Below are 23214 nucleotides of genomic sequence, written 5' to 3'. Positions count from 1 at the left end.
GAAATTAATAAACCCATAAAAAAGGAGAAGTGTCTGTTTTATTTAAATTTGTATTACAAATATAATATTCAATAAAACCTTACAGAACTGAAAGAAGCATATAAAAAAATTTGCCTTTTATAAAAGAAACGAGTTTGAGTAAACACAAACACTAATGCACTATGTTCGCAACAAATATTTTTTACAGTCTTGAACAATAACATCATATTTACAACGTAATATAATTTCTATAGTTAGTCTGTATCCATAGGACAGATATTTTCACTCACTTTTTCATTTTCTATTGCGATTTTATCAACAGTTTCTGTATTACTACAACTATCAACTTCCATTTTCTCACTTTCCTCAACGTTATCAGGTAATTGCTGACTCGTATCGTCAGTAATTTGGTTTAAACTAACAATTTCAGTACGAGTTTCTTCATCCTCAGTGTTTTCTTTTTCTTCACTGACGACGACGCCATCCTGAGACACTTCACTTTCTGGTCCTTCATTTGTAGTAACTTCGCTTTCTTGATCCTCGTTACCTACTTCACTCTCTTGTTCATCATCAGTGCACTTGTTTTTTTGGAGGACTTCGTCGGAATTTGGCTCGGTTTGATCCGGTTCAGGATCACTTTCTTTTGGATCTTCACTGTCGTCTTTATCACCTTTTTCATCGAGTTTGGTTTCACTACCATCGAGTTTGGTTTCACTACTGTCGTCTTTTTCATCTAATGCAGTATCTTCTTTAATTTCTTCTAAAGGTGGCGAATTTTCCGTAATTTCCACTGATGTGGTACTGTCGTCTTTACCTTCACTAGGAATTTCACTGACTACTTTTTCCTCCTCGCTAGCTTTATTTTCCTCAGTCATCTCACTATCTTTTTCCCCAGTAGTACCACTCTCTTCCTTTCTTTCCTCAACATCTTGATCTTCTTTTTCGTTTTCCACAAGTTTGTTTTCGTCGGCGCCACCGGACTCGTCTGACTTTTTACTTTCGCTTTGGTTTTCCTCAGCAGGGTCTTCCTTAACTTTATTTTCAATCAGATCTACTTCTTCCGCAGCAATGTTCTCCTCTTGTGAGCCTTTTTCTTTCTTTAAATTGGTATTTTCAGCACGTTCCTTATCCTCACTTTTATTTACTTCCGCACTGTCTTCTTTATTTTCAACTGCACTATCGTCCTTGGCCTCCACCGCGTCAGGAGGTTTCGGCGTCCCAGGATATTTTCTCGGTCGCCCTCTATGTTTCAGAATAATGGGTGTTGTGGCAGTATTGCCACCTTCAGGTCGCTTAGTTTCTTCCGGTTTCCGAACCAAACCCAAGACATCCAACATACACTGAGTAACAGTTGCCGTCTTAGCAGCCTGTTTCGACGGATATGCAGACTTTCGTTCGCATATGGCCAAGTGCTTCGCCATCTGGTTGCCTGTAAAAACCACTGTAAAAATTCTGTAAAAAATCGTAATATCTTACCGAAAATGTCTCTGTAACCACAAATACAGAACATCTCAAACGGTAGCTTCTCAGTTGGGATGTTTTCGTGGAGAGGTTTGCACTTGGCCACGTGCTCCTGCATGGCGTTTGAGCAGCAAGTTGAGTACTGACAATTCGAGTTCTGGCAGCTTTCAAATGATCTACAACAAAATTGGGTCAAGTAAGACAAATTAAGGGTAGTTTTAGACTTACGCGAAGTGTTTCGGCGAACTCAACGGCTTGCTACACTCTTTACAGTTCAAAGTTTTACTTGCATTGAAGTAAAGAGTTGAGAAATTGATTACCTTTCCATCGTCTGGGCATTTGTCCATTTTTGATTTTGGCACCATGACTCCGTTTCGTGGAGCGAAACAAGGTACTAATCCCCTTTTTCCTCGTTGTGAAACATGCATCTTGGCTTGGTGGTCTTTTAAAAACTCCTTCTGAATGAACCACAGCGTGCACCTGCCGCATCTCTTCGCTAATTGTTTCTTTTGGTGTTTTTGTAAGTGTTGAATAAAGTAATTCAAGTTTTGAGAGATATTCCGACCTCCTGAATATATGGTAGTTGATTTCAAACAGAACGGACACTGGATGGTGGTACCATGATCATGTTGTTGGTAGAAATGGTCGACGGCTTGCTTGTGATTCGAACATCGAAAATTACAGGTCCCGCATAAATATGGCAGTTCTGAAGGGCAGTGTTCTTTAGACATGTGTTTGCCCAAAATGAAAGGATTCTTGAAATGGCATTCACAAATCAAACAAACAAAACCATTATCGAACTTGGTTTCGTCTGGATGAGACGTATTGATGTGTTTCAAGAGATCATTACCGGTCGGTACGATCATTAGGCAATACTTGCACAACTGCACATCATTGGAAACGTTGTGTGCGTGTTTGAAGAGATGGTTCATCAGCGTAATATTCGTATTAAACGACAGTTTACAGAACGGACACTTTATATTAATAGCAGCTTTGTTTTTAGCGTCCTGTGGAGGTGTTATCGTACCATAGTAGTAATTTTCAAGTGGTACCAACTGTTCTGGGACATCTGGAGACGTACTCTTTGCAGGTCTCATCACATCTTGTAGAACTTGAAGTGATGGCTGAGGTGTCGTTGGTTTACGCTGTCGACTATAACGTTTCGGAACCGGTTGATCTGTGGTTTTGGGTACTGCTGGGGCATTGGGACCAACCAATGGAATTGACCACTTTTTAAACGGGTTCGCATTGACTTTGTTCAGTCGTGCGATTAACGATAGTCCAGAATCGTAGCGAGTTTGTTCAGATAAGTGTTGGACCATGTTGTCAAAACATTGGAGGACGGTAGTACCGTACCATTCCCTCCACACAAGTTCGTCGAGAAACTGTTGGATTATTTGGCGAGATAATAACGAGAGAGTGTTCTGGAACATTCTAGGGACGATCCTACGGAGATATTCCATGATGGTTCTATTACTACTTGTATAGTCCGTTGAAGTACTCTGAAGAACTTGAAGAAAGCCCATTTGGTGTAGTGTAGCCTTGTCGACGGTCAGATCCGTGACTATAACGCTGGATGGGTGCACCCAATTGAAGACAGGTTCTAGAATTTTATTGAAACGTTTTTTGTAGTTCCTTTCTCCTTCAGCCAAAGGTTCAACAGCCCGTAACCGTATATGTCTGGTTGTTGTTTCCAAAATTCCCAAAACTTCGACTTTTACTTCACGTTTGTTGCCATCCTGTGAAGTCGTTCCGAGACTTATCACTCCAACTTGGACTTTCACGCCTGGACCTCCCAACTGTTTGACGTGAGTATCTAAGGCTACAGTACACAGGGACCTCAGCCATGTGTACATCCCCTTAACGTACAAATTATCAACTTTAACCTTAAAATGGTTGTTGTATTAACGCACGTTGTATTATCAAACGGGTACTTACCCATTGCGTTACGTTTTGTACAATAGTTTGGCAACACCAATGATACATGAGCTTTAATATTGCCATCGGAGGGTGTTGCGAACCCTCAAATAAAGACCCACTAAAAACAGAAACAAATCGCTGTGGACAACACTCGCTAATCCACACATATCCTCCGGAATATGGAAATTTAGTAGCGTCACTGTACATCCCCAACTTCAATGGATTGTTGGGGTGAACCGTACACTTCTGTTCCGATCGAACCAACCCTTGTTGAATCAACCTTAAAATTAAAATCATCAGATGAAAGTTAATTTTAACAACAGAGCTCACCATTCTGTGAATTTTGTTGGAGGATACATAAGGACGCTCTTAACTTTGACATCTAGTTTTCCTCGATCCGCCGCCAGATCCTTGACACGGAGATGTGGTCGCGCTACCACCACAAGTGAAGGGTAGGTTCGACCTTGTAGCTTGTTGAACGATACTTCCCGGCTATCTGGCAAAGCTCGACCGTCGTCGCTCGTCAAGTCTATACTCTTGGATGGTTTGCCCATGTTTAGGCCGCCTTCGACGCTGCTTTCTGTCGGACGAAACGTACCAACGGTTGCAGGCTACACAAACGAACATAATTATCGAGTTTTGTACACCGAGTATTAATTCTCACCCTTCCTTTCATTGGTAGGATCGGTTTTGGCGTCGCCGCAACTGGTTTTCCTTTCTGTTGAGCATTTTTCATCAAATTCTGCTTCACCTGTAGTGTCTTATTCTGCTTCGTCGCGTTTTGCATCAATGTGGTTTTATGCAACGGTGGTACCTGTCGCAACATCGTCCCTCTACGTGTCTTAATTGAAGATTGCTCATTGTTTGCAACAGGTGAAGCAGCAGTCGCCATTGTTACTTTTGGTTGATACAACTGCAACGGTGGAGTATTCGTACTAGGATTTGTGACAGTTCCCACGATAACTCCTAATCTTGGATCCATTACTAATTGATAACTTTGGGGGAGGGTACTAGTGGTCTGCTGTTGTTGCAATACTATACTTTGACTAGCTACCGATTGTTGAACGGTGGATGCTGGGGTTGTTAATGTATTTGTTTGAGAAGGAAGAGTATACTGAGGAGAGGAGGTCGTCTGTTTAGATATTATGGACTGGATTTGTTCGCTGATTTCTACAGCTGTTGTAAAAACACCGTTGTAGATCACTTCGGTGTTGGGTGCGTTCAGAAGTTTTTCTATTTTTGCATCCACTTCTTGAACCTCTTTTTTCTGGTGAGCGATTCGAGACTTTTGACAAGGGGAAAGGTCTTCCACCACCACTTCGAGGTCGAAAGGGTTCTCCTCCACAGATTTGAGAACGATGACATCGCGATCTAGTAACAAAAAATTTCGTTTCGTTTTATTGTTTTTCAAAATGTAGTCATTTTTACAGGATGTTGCGATGAAATATTTAAAAGAAATGTCAATGTTAATTTCAAATATCAAGTTTGAAGTAGATTTTATAATCTATTTTACGTATTGAACGAAATTTCATGCTTGCAGTAGTACTCAGTTGGCTAAAATACAGCGCCCTCTATTGGCAGCGCCTTAAATATTTATCTAAAGTAAGTAAACAAAAGAAATTACCATTCCCGTCGGACGACTTCCTGTGACTTAACTTATATTTCTTCTTTGGGGGTTGAACGTCAACTTCTATGACCTAAAACAATCTGAAATTACTAAAATGGCGCGACACGCATGCGTGATTATTCTTAAGCAAAAAATGGTGGCTGCCCTCGCTGCTTATTTGTTTTCTAGAATTTCACTTACATCATCATCTGAAGAAATTTCATACTTTTTCTCGTCGCCAAGAAGCAAATGCATTTGTTTCAAGGCCTCCTTACTCGCGGCACGCCTTGATTGAGTCCGTTGTTGCTTCTCTTTCGGCATATTCTGCAAGGAAAACACAGTATAAAAATGGCGTTCTACATCTAACCTCAAAATCACAATGTCATAAAGTCTGGGAATTCTTTCCACTACTTAAAAAAAAACAAGTGCGCTAAGCGCATGTGAACGTGGCTTTAGATTCGTACCACCGAAAGCGTGGTTTACACTTTCGTTCAACTTTCTTCTGTAGGTTAAATAATATATTAGGAGTGTTAGTTCAAGTATGCGAATAAGTAGACAGTTGTACAAACCAAACACCGAATTTGTTATTATTCATAAAGCTGCAGTAGCAAAACAAATCTGGTAATGGCGGGTAAAGGGTTTGACGGCTTCTTGTTAACGACAAGGTGGGATTAGTAAGTACACCTTGTGGGGCGAGTTACTGCATTATGTAACTGCAACGAGCTTAAACCGAGGTCAAAATACTAAAACTAGGACTTACAGGGCTTTTATAAAGTTTTAATACACCAAAATGTCAACGCTACATTACTGACTTTACCACGGCCGCCATATTTATTTATGTTTTGACGCAATAGTGACGCTAATGGCGCCTGATTTTGAAATTGACAGTGACAAGAAAGTGAAAGTTGCTCTTATTTTTAACTATTACGAAGTGTAAATAATAAAGTATACATATTTTAAATTTCTTATTAGATCAGAATGACAAAAAGAAGTAAAATTAAATTAAAAATATTAAAAGATATCTGGAAAGTGGCACATCACGTTATCTAGCCCCCGAAATATCCACAACCAAAAATACTGCGTTTAAAACAACTTGACTTAGAACCACATGTTACGTTTAAAACTTGTAGGTGAAGCTAATTTTGGATTAAAATATAATACCGTAACAAAGAGTAAAGCCAACTTGGTTAATACATATCCAAAGAAAAAATTGTTAAATTCAATAGCACAACTTTTAAGAAAAACCTCAAGTAGTCAATTTACTATGAATGGATACCATCATAAATTCTTGAGTAAATATTAAAATTCTGATAAAAAATTCAAAAATAAACATTATAATTATACAAGATGTTAACAAAAAAAAAAAAAAAAAAAAAAAAAAAAAAAGTTAGTTCAAGGTGTTGCGTAACATAAAACTGACTAAATAACTGCTGATATCAAAGTTTTTTTTTAATTTTCAAATCACTTTTGAACTTTTTGTGACTTTGATAATTTGGTAATTCTTACGTGATTCGATCAACAGAGTTCGATTTTAAAAATATAAAATTTTGTGTATAATTGGTTGCCTACATCGCAAGCAGTAGAAGTAGTACAGTTCGACTACAATTACTTGAGTTAACTTGTACTCTTTACCACTAACACCATTAAACTGTGATAAATAATTGCTTTAATGTAGTTTAGACTTTTTGTCACAAATTTACGCTTAAAATGCAACTTGTAAGATACTGATATGAAGATATAAGAATTTGAATACCCTTCTCAACCGTTTGAACGAGCTGATTAGCCTAGGCTTATCACGTCATAGCAATTTTACCGGGTTTTGATTAAACTTACTAATGAGAAAGTACGACTTTATTTTTTTTTATTTTGTGTTTTTACAACATTAACAAAATTATTGCCGTAAAAATTTTTAGTTTTGTGCACTTTAGCGATGACATACATTAAAACCAAATTGGACGCCAATTATTTTAATTCCGAAAGTTGGAAACGAAACGTCGATAAAATGAGGGTCTTAAAATTTGTAACCACAATCTGTCCTAACGAAGAGTTATAATAAATGTTCGAAATAAATTGTGTTAATCTCTATTTTTTAATAGCTATACTCATTATATTAAGAAACTCGGAGAATCGGCAATAATCTATAAACGAAGAATCGAGTAAATTCCTCCTACTCAACATCTTCCATAATTCAAACACACATACTGAGAAACTTGACCCCTTTGCACCCCTTATAATTACCACCAAGAAATAGTTCTAGGTTACGATTAATTGTCCTTAACTAAACAAAACACGTCACAGTTTCCTTCAACTCCTCGTATTAAACTGAAAACTTCAGTATTGACCCTTCATTCCTTCAGAATGTACACGCAAAACACAAGTCAAGTGGGTATTCTTGGTGAAGCCCTCCATGATAAACCCAAAAGAAGAAGTGTTTTTATGGAAAGTGGTCTTAACAGTGCCAGTTCAAACCATGGATTCGTGAAAGTAGCCCCTGCTCCTATCAACTTCATCAACAAATCCTCTGACAAGAAAGGAAATGGGTTGATTTACGAAGGCTTGAAACCGTTGTACATTCTTATGAGGGTAATGGGTATTTTTCCGATTGCAAATACTGAAAGTAGAGTGTTCAAAGTGGTGCCGAAATGGTTGGGATACTCGGTGGTTAGTTTTCTGGTGGTTGTAGGGTATGTAGGGTATCTTAAGTGGGATAGTGTAGAGGTCGTACGATCACAAGAAGGTCGATTTGAGGAGGCAGTTATTGATTATTTGTTCACCGTCTACTTATTGCCTGTTGTTATTAATCCGATTGTTTGGTACGAGGCAAAAAAACTGGCCCGTGTTGTCTCCGACTGGAGACACTTTGAATCGATCTACACCAAAGTGACGAAGAAGAAATTTGACATTGAACTAGGAAATAAACCTATCATAGTGTCAGCAGTGTTACCTTTTATTGGTAGTGCCACAATGATCATCACCCATATTACCATGGCACGTTTTAAGATCGTGCAGGTAGGTGCGTTTTAGTGGTTTTTTATTGTACATCATTTCCTCCTGTAATTAGGTCATCCCTTACTGTTACATCAACAGCGTAATGTACTTGGTCAGCGGCTTCTGGTTTTTGCAATGCGACATTGTCGGGCGAATTGCTACCCAAGTGGCCAACGACTTCCAGGTCGCTCTCAAAAACATAGGCCCTACGTCTCAAGTGGCGGACTATCGTTCCCTCTGGATGCTCTTAAGCAAATTGATCCGAGACGTAGGCAACGCCTTGGGCTACACTCTCGCGTTTCTTTGCCTTTACCTCTTCTTAATCATAACTTTGACAATTTATGGACTCTTGTCACAATTACAAGCGGGCTTCAGCAGCAAAGACATTGGTCTGACAATCAACGCTGCTCTAGCCACTCTAATTTTGTTCTTTATCTGTGACGGAGCACATAACGCCTCCAACTGCGTAAGTCGAAAGACTTCACATAAATTGAGTTAAATTAAAGTTTTAGGTCAGAGTACAATTCCAGAAAAAGTTACTGTTGGTGGAGCTAACGTGGATGAGCGATGAGGCGCAGCAAGAAGTAGGTAATTACATATCCAGCGACCACATGAAATCATTTCTGTTATACAGATTAACATGTTTTTGAGGGCCACGGAAATGAGTCCAACTGACATGAGCCTCGTTGGGTTTTTCGATGTTAATCGAAACTTATTCAAATCGGTGAGTGAGGAAACCCGTCACCTGCAAGAAGCCCTTTAATTGGGATCAAAGGTTAACAACTGTGCTATTTTCCAGCTTTTAGCCACGATGGTGACATATTTGGTGGTACTCCTGCAGTTCCAGATAAGTATTCCCGAAGAAACAGAAAGTGCGAGTTTGAGCAACACGACTGTTGTTTTCACCACTCAATCACCAAAATAGTTTTTAAATTTCACGAAATAATTGTACTTGTTGTAAATAAACTATTCATTTAAAAAATAATTTCCTATTTTAATTAATTTTTGCGTGTTTTTATGTCAATCAGAAAAAGTGTCATTTTGACGACAAAACTTCCCCTATTTTAGATGTTTGTTTTGGTATAAAAATTTTACAATGGAAGACCCCGAACATTATCAAGAACATGCAGAACCTGAAGTGGAACAAGAACATGGAGCACCTACGGTTGAACAACAGTCAGTCACAGTCACAGTCAGCAAAAGGTACATTTGTTCTTAAATAATTACTTAAAAACCCTTACAATTTATAGAGTTTTTGCGAGTATGTCCAACGTTGAATCGATTCTCGGTGAAAAACCTCTAAACGGGTAGGAAAATTATTAACTTTAAGAAAAATGATTAAAAAGACTCATTTTAGATACTTAACTACCATTATACACTTTGCAAAAGGTTACATTGCAACTGGAATTTTTGCAATGGGAGAAGGTTTCAAAAATAGTGGGATACTTTTCGGGCCTATATTTCTTGTATTTATTGGATTGATTAATTTAAATTGTCAGCATATTTTAGTAAGTAGTATGTAGAAATTTAATTTTACTAAAATATCACCTAAGATTCGCACCCTTGACAAAATTGAGCAAGAAGAGGGAGGTGAAGTAAAGCCAAGTTTTGCCGAAACGGTCCAATACACATTGGAAATTAGTAAAGTCAAGTTAATTCGAGACATTTCTAAAAATATGGGGACAGTAATCAATATATTTCTTTGTGGGTGTGAATTAGGATTCTGCTCCGTTTATTTTGTTTTTATAGCTGACCATTTAAGTCAAGTAATAAAAAAAGTGTTTCGATACGTTTTTAAATTCCTTTTAAGGTGGCTGCAGCACATGGAATTATAGAAAGTTCAAATCCGTGGAAAGTGAATATAATGCTGGCGATTATTTTGATACCAATGTGGGCTTCTACATTGTTGTCAAACTTAAAGCTGCTACTTCCTTTATCGATAGTAGCAAATGTACTACTTTGGATCGGAATTATTATAATTTTGTATTATACAACATGTACGACTCTTCCACCACTTTCAGAGAGGCCATTACTTGCACTTGAAACAATTCCAATTTATCTCGGGACAGCCTTTTACGTTTTTGAAGGAATTACAATGGTTGAAAGAACACAATCAAAATCATTCTTTTTCATTAGATCATTGTAGATAATACCATTAAGAAACGAAATGAGGAAAGAAGAACAATTCACTTCTACTTTAGGTGTTCTGAATATTGGAATGATTTTTGTGATTGCAATGAATGTTCTCGTGGGTTTCATGAGCTACTGGAAATACGGTTCTAATGTTAAAAGCAGTGTTTTTCTCAATTTAGAAGACGAAGACAAAACGTAACATGACAAACTTGAAAGTAAAAAATGCAACACTGAATTTCTAGAGTCGCTGAGATGACAGACATTTTAATCTCAATATCAATTCTCTTTACGTTTTCACTACACATGTACATCCCATTTGAAATAACATTTCCATTATTCTACAGAAAATATGGTCCTTTCAATAATGGTCTTTTAGTATCTTATATCTACAGAGCAGTTCCTGTTTTAATCACGTGTAAGAAAAAAAATTAACACGTTAAAAAGTTATTACTGCTTTTTAGGGACATTGGCGAACATTATACCATTTCTAGGATTGTTTATTTCGTTAATAGGAGCTACAGCAGGAGCTTTCTTGGCTCTTATAATTCCGCCAATACTTGAGTTAATTGCATTTCAAGGCGAACTTTCATGGTTCATTGTGATAAAAGATGGACTGTTTTTGATAATTGGTGTGTCTGGATCGATTTGTGGAACTGTTAAAACTATAATGGAGATAGTAGCAAAATTCCAGAATTTGATGTAAGTTCAAACCGGCGAATAAAATTTTACTTACTTTTATTATTTTTTATTGATTATGTGTTTCCCCTGTAACCTCTGTTCTCAACATTCATTTGCCAAGAGTCTAATGGGTACTTTGTATTCGATACATCAAAATGTAAAATAAGCGAGATATCGATCTCAGAACTTTGACATAGTTTCAGTCGTGCATTTTTCTCAAAAAAATCGAATTTTGAACTATCGGAAAATCTAAGAATAAATTCTCATCTAAGAAATCGCGAAAAAAATAATTTCGAAAATGATTTGTTTATATTTGCCTTAACTCCGGAGATATCGAGCAAAATCGTTTCCGGTGCTTCAAAATTTTGGCCCTCTGCCGACAACCCGAAATTTCAAACGCCTATAATGCAGTTATTTGTTAACTGACAAAAAAAACAGTTTTGGATTCAGCGCAAAATTCTGCGTAAAATGAGGCCACATACCTTAAATTTCCTTAACAACTAAACGAGATATTGACCGAAATAGATTTTCAGAGGGTGTTTTTAGGGTCATCTTCAAGAAGCTCTTTCAGGGCAAAAACGACGTTTAGTAACTTTGAGTTATACATAGATCGAAAGAGCAGCTCAAGATTTATCATTTGGCCAAATCTCAGATCGATAGGGCAAGTACTTTACGAGGAGCGATAAAAAAATTTTATTGATTGAGACGCAAAATTTTTTTACCCAAAAAATTGACCATCGAATGTTCGAGTTTTGAGGGAGGTTTTGAAAGTAAAATGACTCGAGAAAAACGATGATAAAAACCGCTTTTCAAAATCTTTTGTAGTTTCGGAGATATCGAGCTATGAACATTTTCCAACTCAAAATTGAATATCAGAAATTTTGATCGTTGATAACTCAATTATTTGTCAACCGCTCTTAACGAATCTTAATTACTGTTTTGGATTCTACGTGAAATTCTGCGTAAAATGAGCACAAATACTTTAAGATTGCTCCATAAATAAGCTAGATACCGACCGACTCTGTTTGTGAGTCCAAAAGGCAGCTAACTTCTAGATTTAAAGAGTTATTTGTTGCTGTACGTTAATTTTGAGCCCGGATTTGGGATTTGCGCAAAATTCTACTTAAAATAAGCTCCAAAAACGAAAAATTTGCTCCAACAATCAACGAGAAATCGACCAAAGAAAGTTTACATAATTATTTTAGTCATATTTTTCTAAAAAAACAAATCTTAGATAGGTTATCATAATTTTAAAAATAATAATAATAATGATTTTTGACAGTAAATTACTGAACATTTGTAGCGGAAAAACTAAAAATTGAATAGAAGAACATTATCTCCTACCATTTTGGCACAACACGCAATTTCAAAACAAAGGTGGCTGATGGAGGCGATATGCATAACGCCATGTAATGGTTCCAGCAGCTGCACATCGGTGCATTTTGACATTTTCCACTTCATGAAAATGTAAAAGAGCAGATTGCATTAGTCACGATACTCATGACTAAAAAATATGCAACGACTGCATTGGGGCCCAATGGGAAAAAGGGTCGTTTTTTATGGCACCATGATATTATGCAAACTAAAAAATTAACTTTAACTTTTAGCGTTCGATTGTTTTTTAAATTCACTGTTATTTGAAAAAACAGCCAAATCATGGCGTCCCGTGTATTTACTCGTATTAATTGATGGCATGTCTTTCTTTTTGCTGGATGAATGTTGTTATTATATTTCGCACTTGTATCATAAATCGATATTAAAGCACCCCACCAAAACATATTTACTTTTTTTTCTTATAGTTTTCGGTAATACCGCAGCTTTGCAATATCAAAACAAAAGTCTCCCTTGGCTAGGGTATAAACTCCCAAAAGTAACAAACATGAATCACATCACACATCGAAATTTTATTTCATTTCTCCCCATAAAACTTGTACTAAAACCCACAGTTCTTCACGGCGACTTATCATCCCCCTTTCCCCAAAACCGACTTCAAATTACACGCCCAAATCAAGCATAAAACTAAAAAAGACAAAGCCTCAAAATGTATATTCCCCAAACCCCCCAATATCGTTCCGCACGTCAAAATTGAAACACTTCAACATATTTTCTTTATACGAACTCCATCGATTTCAATCAACCCTTATAAAACCCATAGCGCAAAGTTCCATAAATCTCCGGAACTCACCCCATCCGATCGGCGAAAACTTTGTCATCTTAACAGCTCAAACAAACTCGATATTTCAATATGAGCGCTGAATAGGTAGTTCAGTGGGGCAACGGTATTAAGAGCACTTGGGGCTAAGGGCGAGGGTGATATACCCTATTGAAATGTAAATGGCGAAAATAGCAAAGAAAAATAATTAAAGCCACCCTTATTACAGGCTCGTGCAGTCTCCACGGAACGAATTTGCAGAAATAAATGAGGAAAGTAACAAACAGAGCAAAGTGGATAGTTACGAGGATTTATTTGGGTTTGATTAAAACAGAGAAATTAGGCTTTTGTGGGCATTGGTGTAAAAAATTGCTGTAGTTCGGAATGACATCAAAATTGTTCTATTTTTATTAACCTACTTTCACCTCTATTGTGCTCAGGTGAACCACCGGAACTACAAGTTAACATTGCTATTATTATTATAGTTGCCATTCATTATTCAGGAAGAGCCAATAAAATAATAGAGGTAAAATCTCTAAACTATTGAGCCTTGCTGTGAAGTGTTTTCCGTTCCGCGCCCTTATCTAAACAAAACGAAAAGACGAGCAACCCAGTTTGCAATTCCGGCGTATTTGGCTCATTGGGGCAGTAGAATCCACCCTCCATTCGAGGGTAGTTTAGGGTCGAAGTGGGGGTGGGCCGACCTCGTGGAACGCCGCGACGACTACACGAGACCATTGTAGTGTCGGGCGCCGGTAGCAGAGTGTGTGGGAGTTTTGTACCAAAACGAACGGTATTGACGTCGACTGATTAGGGGATGGAAAGGGTTATTCACTTGCAAAAACCAATTATTCACCTCCCTTTATTTGGTATTCGATCGATTCCTTTTTAAAACAACCGAATTATGTGCGGGGGTCTAATTGGATAACAAGGGGTAGCAGTTTTGGATCTTTTTTTATATCCCATTGGTTGCATCATCGGTAAGATAATGTCCTAATTAGTCGAGGCATTTGTTGATGGTTTTCCTTTCAGAGATAATCACGTGGAAAGTGTAAATAAACAGTGCGCAGAGCCGGGCTTGTCTTTCAAATGATAATTGTGGCATCATCCGGTGAAAAGTGGAGTGATGACTGTGAAAATACGAAAGAAGATTTTTGGCAGTGACGTTCCAAATGTACGTTTTGGTGTGGATGCTTCTTTCCCTGAGTTTACGTCAAGTAGAAGCATATATAGGTGAGCTATTTAATTATCCAAACTGTAGCCCCATTAATTCCACAAAGCTCCATCTAATTCAAACAAACTTTAAAACGTTGAAACCCGAAATTGAGACATTTCTCGGTTATTTTCAATCGGCATGTCAAAACCAAAGTAAACTGTTACAAACTTATATCTTAGTTATTTTTGACCTATTGTTGAGAATAAACCCAAACACTTAATGAATGCTTTATTTTACACGTCTTCTCGGGAAAATTTAAATAGGCTTTGGCGCCAAAGAGTAAAAAGAAAAGTGTTGCCGGAATTAGATTTTTGATATTTCCCTTGAAAAACAAATCTAATTTCGATTTCTTGCATTGAATAATTCATTGTAATTTATACACCCCAACGTTCCAACGTAGACGCACTGGCGCGGCGGGTTCAGTGGCTGGTTTTAATATTTTATAAACCGTCGTTAGCCCAAATGGCTTTATATCTACTTTCAGGATGTGTAAATGGAATTAATATTATATTAACTTCCAAAGAGCTGGATGAAATGCAGGTTTTGCGCGCTGAAAGATTCAGAGAATATTTACATTATTTATCAAAATTTATAAACTTTAGTGAGTTTATAGTAACCTAAATTAATAAATTTATCCCTGTCAATACCTAGGGCTACCAACAGAATTCAAATTCCAACGACGCCGTTTTTTTCGAACCCGCGGTTACAGAAATGTTTTAATATTGAGTTTGCAAAAAATTAGAAATTACATCATTTAATACGTTCGTTTAACTGGGTATTTAAATCACTGCTGACAAGTCCAAGAAAACAATTTTCATTCTTCTCTGATTGATCTTCCTGAATCCGTCCCATGAGATTTCAAAAAACGCTAATTACCTATTGGAAGTCTAATTGAGATAGTTCCGCACAAAAAAAGCAAATTAGATATCAAGTTTTAGTTCTACTCCACAAGACGGAATTAAGAAGAAAACGGTTTTAAAGTTTCGACGAAAAATTGCTTTAGGCAAACTATCATTGCAATTTGTTAGCTGAGATGAAGGTAATTTGTCCTTTTGAACACACCGTATGTTCATATTTCCGTCCGAGTTTAGATATTATTTATATCCGCATTGCTCTTCATCTCAGATGTTTTATTTCTCTACAAATAGCTATTATACGCTGGCATATTGTGGTGACACTGTTTGCTCCGTCTTTAATGACTTTAATTAAACACCAGTTAGGTAGCTAAATGGTTTTCGCTAGATTGGTGACAACACCATAAACCACCGAGACTGAAATGTGTCTAGTTGCTCTTCAAAAGACAAATTAAACTGATATTTCAGCGTTGCATGTTCTTTATTTTCACCAAAACGGTTTCTTCTTTGAACGATGGCAATGTTTTATTTCCGGGGAATAATGGGTAACGCTTATCGATAACAAGAATCGTAACTAGTTGTTGTATTTTAATGGTTGAATAATGATTTCCACCTCATTTATTCGACCCGGGAAAAAATTAAAAAATGATAAATTTGCATCAATTGAATCAAATTTTTTTCGCAAAAAAATCGACCATCAAATATTAAGTATTTGAAAGCGAATTTTAAAGAAAAAGGGACCGTGAAAAACGATGGTAAAAACCGTTTCTCAAAATCTTTTGTAATTTCGGAGATATCGAGCTTTCAAAATTTTCCAACTCAAAATTCAATATCTGAAACTTTGATCGCTCATAACTCAGTTGTTGCTGAACCGATCTTAACGAATCTTATCTTTCTACGTGAAATTCTGCGTAAAATGAGCACCAATACTTTACGATTGCTCCATAAATAAGCGAGAAACCGACTGAATCTGAATTAGAGACCCAAAGACAGCTAACTTCTACATTGAAAAAATGAAAATTTTGAATATATTTTCAGAGGATGTTTTTAGGATCATTTTCAATTTACTTGCGCTCTGACTGGTCAACACCAAACTACCGTAAAAGCTTGGACATTGTGCTACACAAAAATCTCTTGATTTTGACGAAGAATGTGCCATTAAAATTAAGAACGAGCGTTCTCGAATATTCTGTATTATATGAAACAACATACACATTCTTTAAAAACTCTTTGAAATTAGAAAATAACAGATTTTGATGTAGTTACCATATGGTGCGGTTAACATATTTATTATGACTTACATACATTTGCGATAGAAAAATAAACTTAAATTTTATACTTTTTGATATAAATTAAATATTTACTCCGTGTTTATTTTGTTCATTCTAATTTCTAGATCTAGTATTAGGCTTATTTAAATTTCAGCTACAAATACCATTAATAAAATTACAAAAATAAACTTGCTGACAGAGTTTGTAACACTATTACCGAACAGTCGCGAATTACCAATTAACAATGCCACCCCTCTTGCAATCACCCATCTCAACTCTAATTAAAATCGCAAATAATCCCTCGTTCACCTCCAACCAACTGCTCTATTCGAGTTCCTCACACTATTAAAGCAAAGTTTTCATTGTATAAACGACATTGGACATCAATGAATGAACCAACATCACACATTAGGGTCGCTGGAATCCAAGGCCGTACAAAGTTTGCACTAAGGCTATATTCACACGCCTACATTATAATTCATTCTCCCCTTTTCATTGCAGAGACGGTCATCGTCAGCGGTTGCGAGAGCTGTAAACTTCAATTGACCTGCCGTCATTTAACGTCCATCATCGCTATTTTGGAGGCTGATTTTGTTCAGGAGCTTAATGAAACGACGGCTAATGATAGTGCGGTGATAAGCACAGCATTTCCGCCGTATCACCCTCGGCAAGCTTTGAATCGAAGGTTGGTATTAATAGGTGGAGTGGTTTTGTGGTATAAATATGGGATGAATGGAAAGGGTAAAAAGACGAGGAGCGGAAATGAAGAATATTTTTTCCGAAGACCTTTGGTTTATTTAAGGAAATAATAAAAAAGAAATTTCGCCACTTTATGTCGGTGGTTATACAACATAAGTCGCTCTTTTTATTACTTCCAGTTTTATATTTGCCTTGAATGTTTGTTATTGATTGGCTAAACTTAAATTATCAAGTTTTGAGGTGGCGCTTACTTCAATAGTGGCTTTACTAAAATCAATTATTCAATTTAATCATAAGCGGAGTCTTGGAACGACCGCTGGGACCAACTGCCAGAAGCTAAGGCAATTGAAGGAGGCGCCGCCGCCATTTTATTAGGTCCGTTTAAATAAATGTTTCAGTTTGGGACAAATAAAAACGTTTCAACGCAGAACGAACAAAATCTTATTAAAAACTTTATTAAAGTCAGAAGTTTTGAGAATTCTATTGAAAACAATTTTGTGTTTGAACAAACAATAATAGGCCTCTTTAAAGGCTGTTTTTGTAGATATCTGGCGAAATAAATTTGGTAACTAGTTTTTTTTATCAAATTATAATTATTGATTTAATTACAAAATTGAACTCTTCTAGAGCGATGCTAAATACAATTTATAAAAAATAAAGTGGCAGTCCCATAACAGTTTTACGGCGATTAAAATTTAATCGTTGGTTCCGTGGTCGTAAAATTTATTTTTAGTTCCCTCTACAAGCATAATAAATTACCTTTCTATTCCTCAATTAAAATTCAATTCAATTAATTGATTAAAAAATAATATCGCCGTCGCCATAAATCCGTTCCTATCATCCCCATCTCCCCCGTCCATTAACTCCCCGCCGTTGCAGCCGTCCACATTTCGAAAAATTCCCCCTTATCTTTCCAATTATCACGATTCCAACCTTATCTCCCCGATCGATAAATCCGCACGCGTCAAAAGCGATAAACGAGGGCCGCTCCTGACCTTCATCTTTTCAACAATCAACCTTCGGCGAGGGCGCCCCACATCCAAATTGTGTCCCGTCCTCGCCGTCTAGGTCACGGTCGGAGGCCGAAATTCGGCGGTCTGAGTCAAGGTATTGCCATGACAAAGGCCATGCGATTGCGTATGTCGAGCAAGGACAGGGCCGGCTCATCGATCCGAGATAGTCGCCACGGTCATGGGCCCCCAAGGCAACGTGCTACGTTGCGCGACATATGGCTAATTGAATGGTGTAGATAAATGGACTTTTCAATTTTAGGTGTTCTGGCGTGAATCACTGCAGTTTTATATTGACAGAGGACTGCCCGGGGGCCGATGAGTGGGGGCAGGGACACCTCACCGTCAAGTATGTCTGCGTGTCAGGTAAGACGGTGGACTTTTCAAGGCCTTCAATTTTTATAGTGATAATTAGATAATAACAGTTGATGGAAAAAATTGTGACATTTCTATGATGAAGCATTTAAATTTGAAAAGGAATGGCAGCCCTTTTAAAACATTAGGAAGTTATTAGTCCAATTAAAAACTTGACAAGATCTGCTCTTTATATTTTAACGACACGCAACAGTAAAATACTGCAAAATGTGTGACAATAAACATTCAGTTGTTATTAAATAGCGGTATATTCCCTGGGGCAGGTGACTCTAAAGTCTGCATTGTCCTCCGGAAGGCCACAACAAAGCGATCAATCATTTCTTTTGTCGTCGGCTTATTCCCGGCGTGAAATTTCTCCGATCTTTCGGATATTGAAAATCACACACGCGTATCCATAATCCGTCATTGTTGCACTACAAATTCGTGTTCAACATACCCCTAAAGCTGCTCATACATTTTAACATTTTACAGAAGACCAGATTAGAAAGTTCTGTAACAGTGAAATTGTGCTGCCCGACAGCGGAGATCCCAGAATCTCGGAAGGATTTATCCACAATCCCGGTTATCCCCGCTTTTATTCCAGCGAACGGGAATGTCGCTGGAAGATAAGAGCACCGCAGCAACAAAGGATAAAGGTCACCGTATTGGACATCGCGATGACCGGTAAAGGATTAACTTCCTACGAGTTTATAGTTAGAACAATAAATTAAGTTGTCAATTAAATTTTCAGCCGACAAGACTATTTATCCAGACGACTGTACAGATCGTCTTGAAATTATTGATTCAGGACAAGTAATAGAGACAACTTGTAAACCCCAAGAGCCTCCATTGGAAGTTCTGTCTGAGACGGAAATCGTGGATGTTATCTTAGCTTCTAGTCATTCTTTGATACCCTTAAGAGGAGTTTTAATACATTACACTGCCATAGGATGTTCCACTCCAGATGCTCCTGAAGATGGGTACCTAGTTTACCGAAATGAAACAGCTGCGGAGTTTAGTTGCTGTATCAATCGCGTTTTTGAAGACAGTGGTACAAAGACTAAAATTATTAACTGTGTGGGGGCGCGGTGGGACGTTGATTTGCCGCTTCCAAACTGTACGAGGGCTAAAAGTAAGTAAAACGAGTGTTTTATTTAATATTCTTTTGAAAGAGCTTACGTGAGCTTGATATCTCGCTGGCGTGTAGTAAAGACGGAGATTTCTTACAATTTTTCTGCCCCTCGAAAAATAGTAAATTTTGTTATACGGCAGAAAAGTGGTACTTTTTGTCGAGCAATTAAATTGCAGTATCAAGGCGAGGCGTAGCGTAGCCGAGCATATTCAAAATTGCGAGACAGCAAAAGCCACTTTTCGGCCAAATAACAAATACTACTTTTTTTCCACACGAAAGATTCAGTTCCACAACCGACAGTGAGTAAACTCAAATTGAACAATAAACATGGATGGCTATGCATTTAGTTGTCATTGATGATGATGTCATTTACTGCAAAAATATTGGTTTCAAAGAAGCCTAGGCAGAAAAAGTGTTTCCTTGACAATGGGCGCTTTTCATTACTTTTAACAAAATTGCCTACTTTATTGCCTACAAACGACTAAAAAATAGTGACTTTTAGTGACGTTGGGAGAAAAAAGTCATTTCCATTATACATAGAAATGCCTAGAATACAGTTCGGGTCTTAAAAAAATAAACTACTACCCCAACATTTTTTTAATATATTTTTGAAATTAAATAAGAATTATTAATATTCATAAATAAAAAAAATAAAAAGATAGAGGCAATGTTTGTCTAAAAAATATTACGATCGGATGAAATAAAATTTACGAAAAGTTCATCAAAACCAATTCATCGACATACATTTCACCTAAATTAATGACGAATTTGTTTATATGTAGTAATTGTCAATTTTCAATAAATTAATTATTCTCGGTAAATAATTGTTCACCCCTTTGTTTAAACATCACAATTTAAAAAAAAAATGCAACCCAAAATACACTTTAAAAGGTTTCGAGGTTGCTTTTTCTAAATAATGGCATGACGATACGATGAGTAAACTTTACTCAACTTCTTCTCCAACAAATGCGCGGTGTAAATAAGTGCGAATTCATGGATTATGAACTTCCCAGAGGGTGAATCCACAATTGTATTTTTTTAACTACACTACTATCTAAGGATAAAAAAAAACTACGAACCACTTTTGGAGAGGCTTGATTCAGGATTTGTAGAAACTCCTGTTTTCTTTTCTTTGTTGAATGGCTGAGTTGAGATTGTTCAGGAAACACTAAATCAACAGATTTATGAAGATTTTTGTGAGGAACCACATTGTATTTCATTTTTAAACGTTGTCCGCCGGTTTTATAAAAAATCCAATTCTCTGCATCAACTGATAACTGCAAAAGTTGTAGATTAATAAAAGGACATTTTAGAATTACTTTATCGTATTACATCAAAATGATCTTCACAACAATAAAGGGGGCTTGAATTTCTTCCTGTGCTGTCAAATTTTAAAGCAGAAAACCAGTTCTTCCGTCTTTCTCCTTTATGGGGTACAGTAACAAAAATCTTATTGGGATGAGTAGTAGAACTGTTTTTACAGTATGGAGCGATACATTTCTTCACAGACATTTTACCAATTAACTAAATAATGAATACCAATTAATCACATTCAAGTTCTATTGCAATAAAAACTTACTGTTAAATTATAAATTCTTCAACAATCTTTAACAAACTTTTGGAGGTTAAGTTTCTCGTGACGAACACCGCAGTTAATCTAACTTTGTCATATACGTTGAGGATTTGAATACCCTTCTCACTCGTTTGAACGAGCTGATTGGCCAGGATCTATCACGTCATCAGCGTTTTACCCGGTTTTGTTTGAATTTATTAATAAAAAAGTAAAACTTTATTTTTTTAAATTGATATTTGCCAGTAATAACAGAAGTTATGGCGGTCAAAAATGTTAAATACAGACGATCCATATTTTAAAAAATAAAAAAAAAGTTAGAAAACCAAAACTTGGCATTTTAACAAACAAAGTTTATTTTTACACCTTTATTCATGTTTTGCGTTAAAAAATTAAATAACTCATTAATTAGATAATTAGATGAGTTTTGGTTTCATTTTTCCTTAAGATTGAATGTTTTTTTTTCGGGAGACTTTACTTGAAATTATGGTTTACGTAACCCATAGATGCAAAGCAAGCAAATGTTGGCACATTTTTGTTATAAATTTAACAAAAGATTTCAAACAGACTTCCGCTAACCTTGTTTGCATTTTGATTCAACAATGATGTAATAATTTACATAATTTAATCACCATTACCACTTGTCAATTTGATTTAGATGGATAGTTAAAATTGAATGATAAATGTCAGTCTAAATGATAGTAAATTTAAATTTTCATCACTTCTTGACATGTGACAGAAATTTATTACTAGAAACGATATAATTGACATGACGCTGACGCCATCGTCCCTCATTATACACCAAAATAAGTATTAATAATAATTTCGATTTTGAGGGGAGTTTTTGAAAATCCGCAAAACAGACGTTTTTGCAACAGATTTGGTTTATTTAAGTTCTGTATAAATAAACAAACCGTTTATTTATTGATCATTTCCAAAAAAATCCACGTCCATCCGCTTTTTTTTTACCCATTTCACAGCCCCATCTTGTTTTATTTCTGTTCTGACCTTCGCCCCCCAAGTTTTTATTAATGAGACAATGCTGTATGCGATGCGCGTTTTGTCGGCTGTAAACAACAGGAACAGAACAGATAACACATTCGAAATCGTGCGTTTCGTGCAGCTTTGTTTGAGTCGAGTTTGAACCAGTTTCAGTTGTGATAAGGTATTTTATTTTATAAGCTAAATAAAGTTAGGACAAAACTTTTCCGTCCGCGAAACTACAAAATAAACAGAATTTGTTTTTATTTTATTGTGGTGGTGTGGCTTTATTTTATGCGCACACGAACGTCAATGGCACACGACGCCCATACATAATAATAGGTCTCGCGTCTTTTTCTACTGTGGTATATTTAAATTGCTTCATCCTTGTTTTGAAGTTTGGTCGCAATTAAGAGTTGAAAACACGTGGAACACCGCGGGCGCCCATAACAAAAGAATACAAGGAGTTGTTACGTGAGTCTGACATGACTAATTGTAGTTTTTGTTGTTTTGTAATGTTGGTTCTAATTACTCATTTTTGAAAGAGTTGCGAAAAAAGTTGAGGTTAGGAGCGCTCTTTGTTTTGCCTCTGAAATCTAGTGGCAGATGTTCTAACACTGTTCTAATTTGAAGTTGGCAAAAGTTATTATTTACAATTTTATGAAGTTGGTAAACTTGAGGGATTGTTTCTCCGTCTTTTTAAATTTCAATTCTAATTTTTAAATCACGTCTTTTTCATTTTACAGAAAAGTTTCGAGGAAAATCTGTATTGCCTGTTGGAGAATTCAAAAAAACTTCAGAAGTGGAAATGGCTTCTGGTAAATAGTATACAAATTTAAACTAAACAATAATAAGCATTTTCTTTAGATATTTTAGCACCGGCCTTATTGATAGCTGCTTTATTTTTGATAAACTTTTTAATCTTGTTCTATATCTACAGAATTAAACAAAAGTAAGTTTTTATTCTTTTAACTGTGTAATGTGGTGTTAATTTTTTGTTTTAGGCACGCAATAGAATACGCCGACGAAGAATTAGGGGCGCTACCACTGTCAAACAATGAGAAGACCTCGCCTTGAATAAATTATTTGTAAATTTTTTTATAGTAAAAGTTTATTTAATTCTTGGCGTTTGAATATTAAAAAAGAGTTGACATTCCGTTTTTGCTTGGTTTACAATAAGATTGGGAAAGATTTTATTTCAAAATTAGTT

The 23214-nt window shown here is 36.4% G+C and overlaps 4 protein-coding genes across 5 annotated transcripts; 3 read left to right on the top strand and 1 right to left on the bottom strand.

Moving 5' to 3' along the window:
* Positions 1–18: 18 nt before the first annotated feature.
* Positions 19–20612, bottom strand: row (zinc finger domain-containing protein relative of woc). Of its 2 annotated transcripts, none has more exons than XM_088035957.1 (9): positions 20533–20612; positions 5168–5290; positions 4985–5057; positions 4025–4731; positions 3691–3971; positions 3379–3640; positions 1669–3326; positions 1456–1616; positions 19–1408 (listed from the first exon to the last, which is right to left on the bottom strand). In XM_088035957.1, exons 2-9 carry the CDS (start codon positions 5285–5287, stop codon positions 234–236), a joined length of 4437 nt encoding a protein of 1478 aa, XP_087892083.1. In that variant the 5' UTR covers positions 5288–5290; positions 20533–20612; the 3' UTR covers positions 19–233. The 2 variants fall into 2 exon arrangements, with proteins under 2 accessions (XP_087892083.1, XP_087892084.1); XM_088035958.1 differs by lacking the exon at positions 20533–20612 and adding an exon at positions 5727–5824.
* LOC148174237 (gustatory and odorant receptor 24-like) lies at positions 7222–8879 on the top strand. The gene is made up of 5 exons (XM_088036936.1): positions 7222–7975; positions 8028–8420; positions 8467–8538; positions 8589–8678; positions 8754–8879. Exons 1-5 carry the CDS (start codon positions 7325–7327, stop codon positions 8877–8879), a joined length of 1332 nt encoding a protein of 443 aa, XP_087893062.1. The 5' UTR covers positions 7222–7324.
* On the top strand, positions 9051–10790 carry LOC148174236 (proton-coupled amino acid transporter 1-like). Its single transcript, XM_088036803.1, has 8 exons — positions 9051–9157; positions 9205–9261; positions 9312–9462; positions 9508–9720; positions 9765–10052; positions 10101–10282; positions 10330–10502; positions 10549–10790. Exons 1-8 carry the CDS (start codon positions 9051–9053, stop codon positions 10788–10790), a joined length of 1413 nt encoding a protein of 470 aa, XP_087892929.1.
* Positions 13645–23124, top strand: LOC148174234 (uncharacterized). Its single transcript, XM_088035968.1, has 9 exons — positions 13645–13897; positions 13950–14150; positions 16760–16943; positions 18230–18333; positions 18814–19005; positions 19073–19453; positions 22751–22822; positions 22872–22956; positions 23009–23124. Exons 2-9 carry the CDS (start codon positions 14090–14092, stop codon positions 23079–23081), a joined length of 1152 nt encoding a protein of 383 aa, XP_087892094.1. The 5' UTR covers positions 13645–13897; positions 13950–14089; the 3' UTR covers positions 23082–23124.
* The last annotated feature ends 90 nt before the right edge of the window (positions 23125–23214 follow it).

This window comes from Gnatocerus cornutus, chromosome 5 (genome assembly GCF_029298725.1).
Source record: "Gnatocerus cornutus isolate USDA-ARS CGAHR chromosome 5, icGnaCorn1.1, whole genome shotgun sequence".
Taxonomy (NCBI): Eukaryota; Metazoa; Arthropoda; class Insecta; order Coleoptera; family Tenebrionidae; genus Gnatocerus; species Gnatocerus cornutus.
The sequence above is the reverse complement of the archived record's forward strand: the minus strand, read 5'-3'. Positions and strand labels throughout refer to the sequence as shown.

Bases quoted from the DNA above. Each gene is read 5' to 3' on its own strand.
- row (XM_088035957.1), bottom strand. From the start codon at position 5,287: ATGCCGAAAGAGAAGCAACAACGGACTCAATCAAGGCGTGCCGCGAGT. The intron at 3,641-3,690 runs GTGAGCTCTGTT...TTTAATTTTAAG, and splicing joins CCAACAAAATTCACAGAATG to GTTGATTCAACAAGGGTTGG. The intron at 3,327-3,378 runs GTAAGTACCCGT...AACCATTTTAAG, and splicing joins TACAAAACGTAACGCAATGG to GTTAAAGTTGATAATTTGTA.
- LOC148174236 (XM_088036803.1), top strand. From the start codon at position 9,051: ATGGAAGACCCCGAACATTATCAAGAACATGCAGAACCTGAAGTGGAA. The intron at 9,262-9,311 runs GTAGGAAAATTA...GACTCATTTTAG, and splicing joins GGTGAAAAACCTCTAAACGG to ATACTTAACTACCATTATAC. The intron at 10,053-10,100 runs GTTGAAAGAACA...AGATCATTGTAG, and splicing joins TTTTTGAAGGAATTACAATG to ATAATACCATTAAGAAACGA.
- LOC148174237 (XM_088036936.1), top strand. From the start codon at position 7,325: ATGTACACGCAAAACACAAGTCAAGTGGGTATTCTTGGTGAAGCCCTC. The intron at 8,421-8,466 runs GTAAGTCGAAAG...TTAAAGTTTTAG, and splicing joins CACATAACGCCTCCAACTGC to GTCAGAGTACAATTCCAGAA. The intron at 8,539-8,588 runs GTAGGTAATTAC...TCTGTTATACAG, and splicing joins GCGATGAGGCGCAGCAAGAA to ATTAACATGTTTTTGAGGGC.
- LOC148174234 (XM_088035968.1), top strand. From the start codon at position 14,090: ATGTACGTTTTGGTGTGGATGCTTCTTTCCCTGAGTTTACGTCAAGTA. The intron at 18,334-18,813 runs GTAAGACGGTGG...AACATTTTACAG, and splicing joins CAAGTATGTCTGCGTGTCAG to AAGACCAGATTAGAAAGTTC. The intron at 22,957-23,008 runs GTAAGTTTTTAT...TTTTTGTTTTAG, and splicing joins ATCTACAGAATTAAACAAAA to GCACGCAATAGAATACGCCG.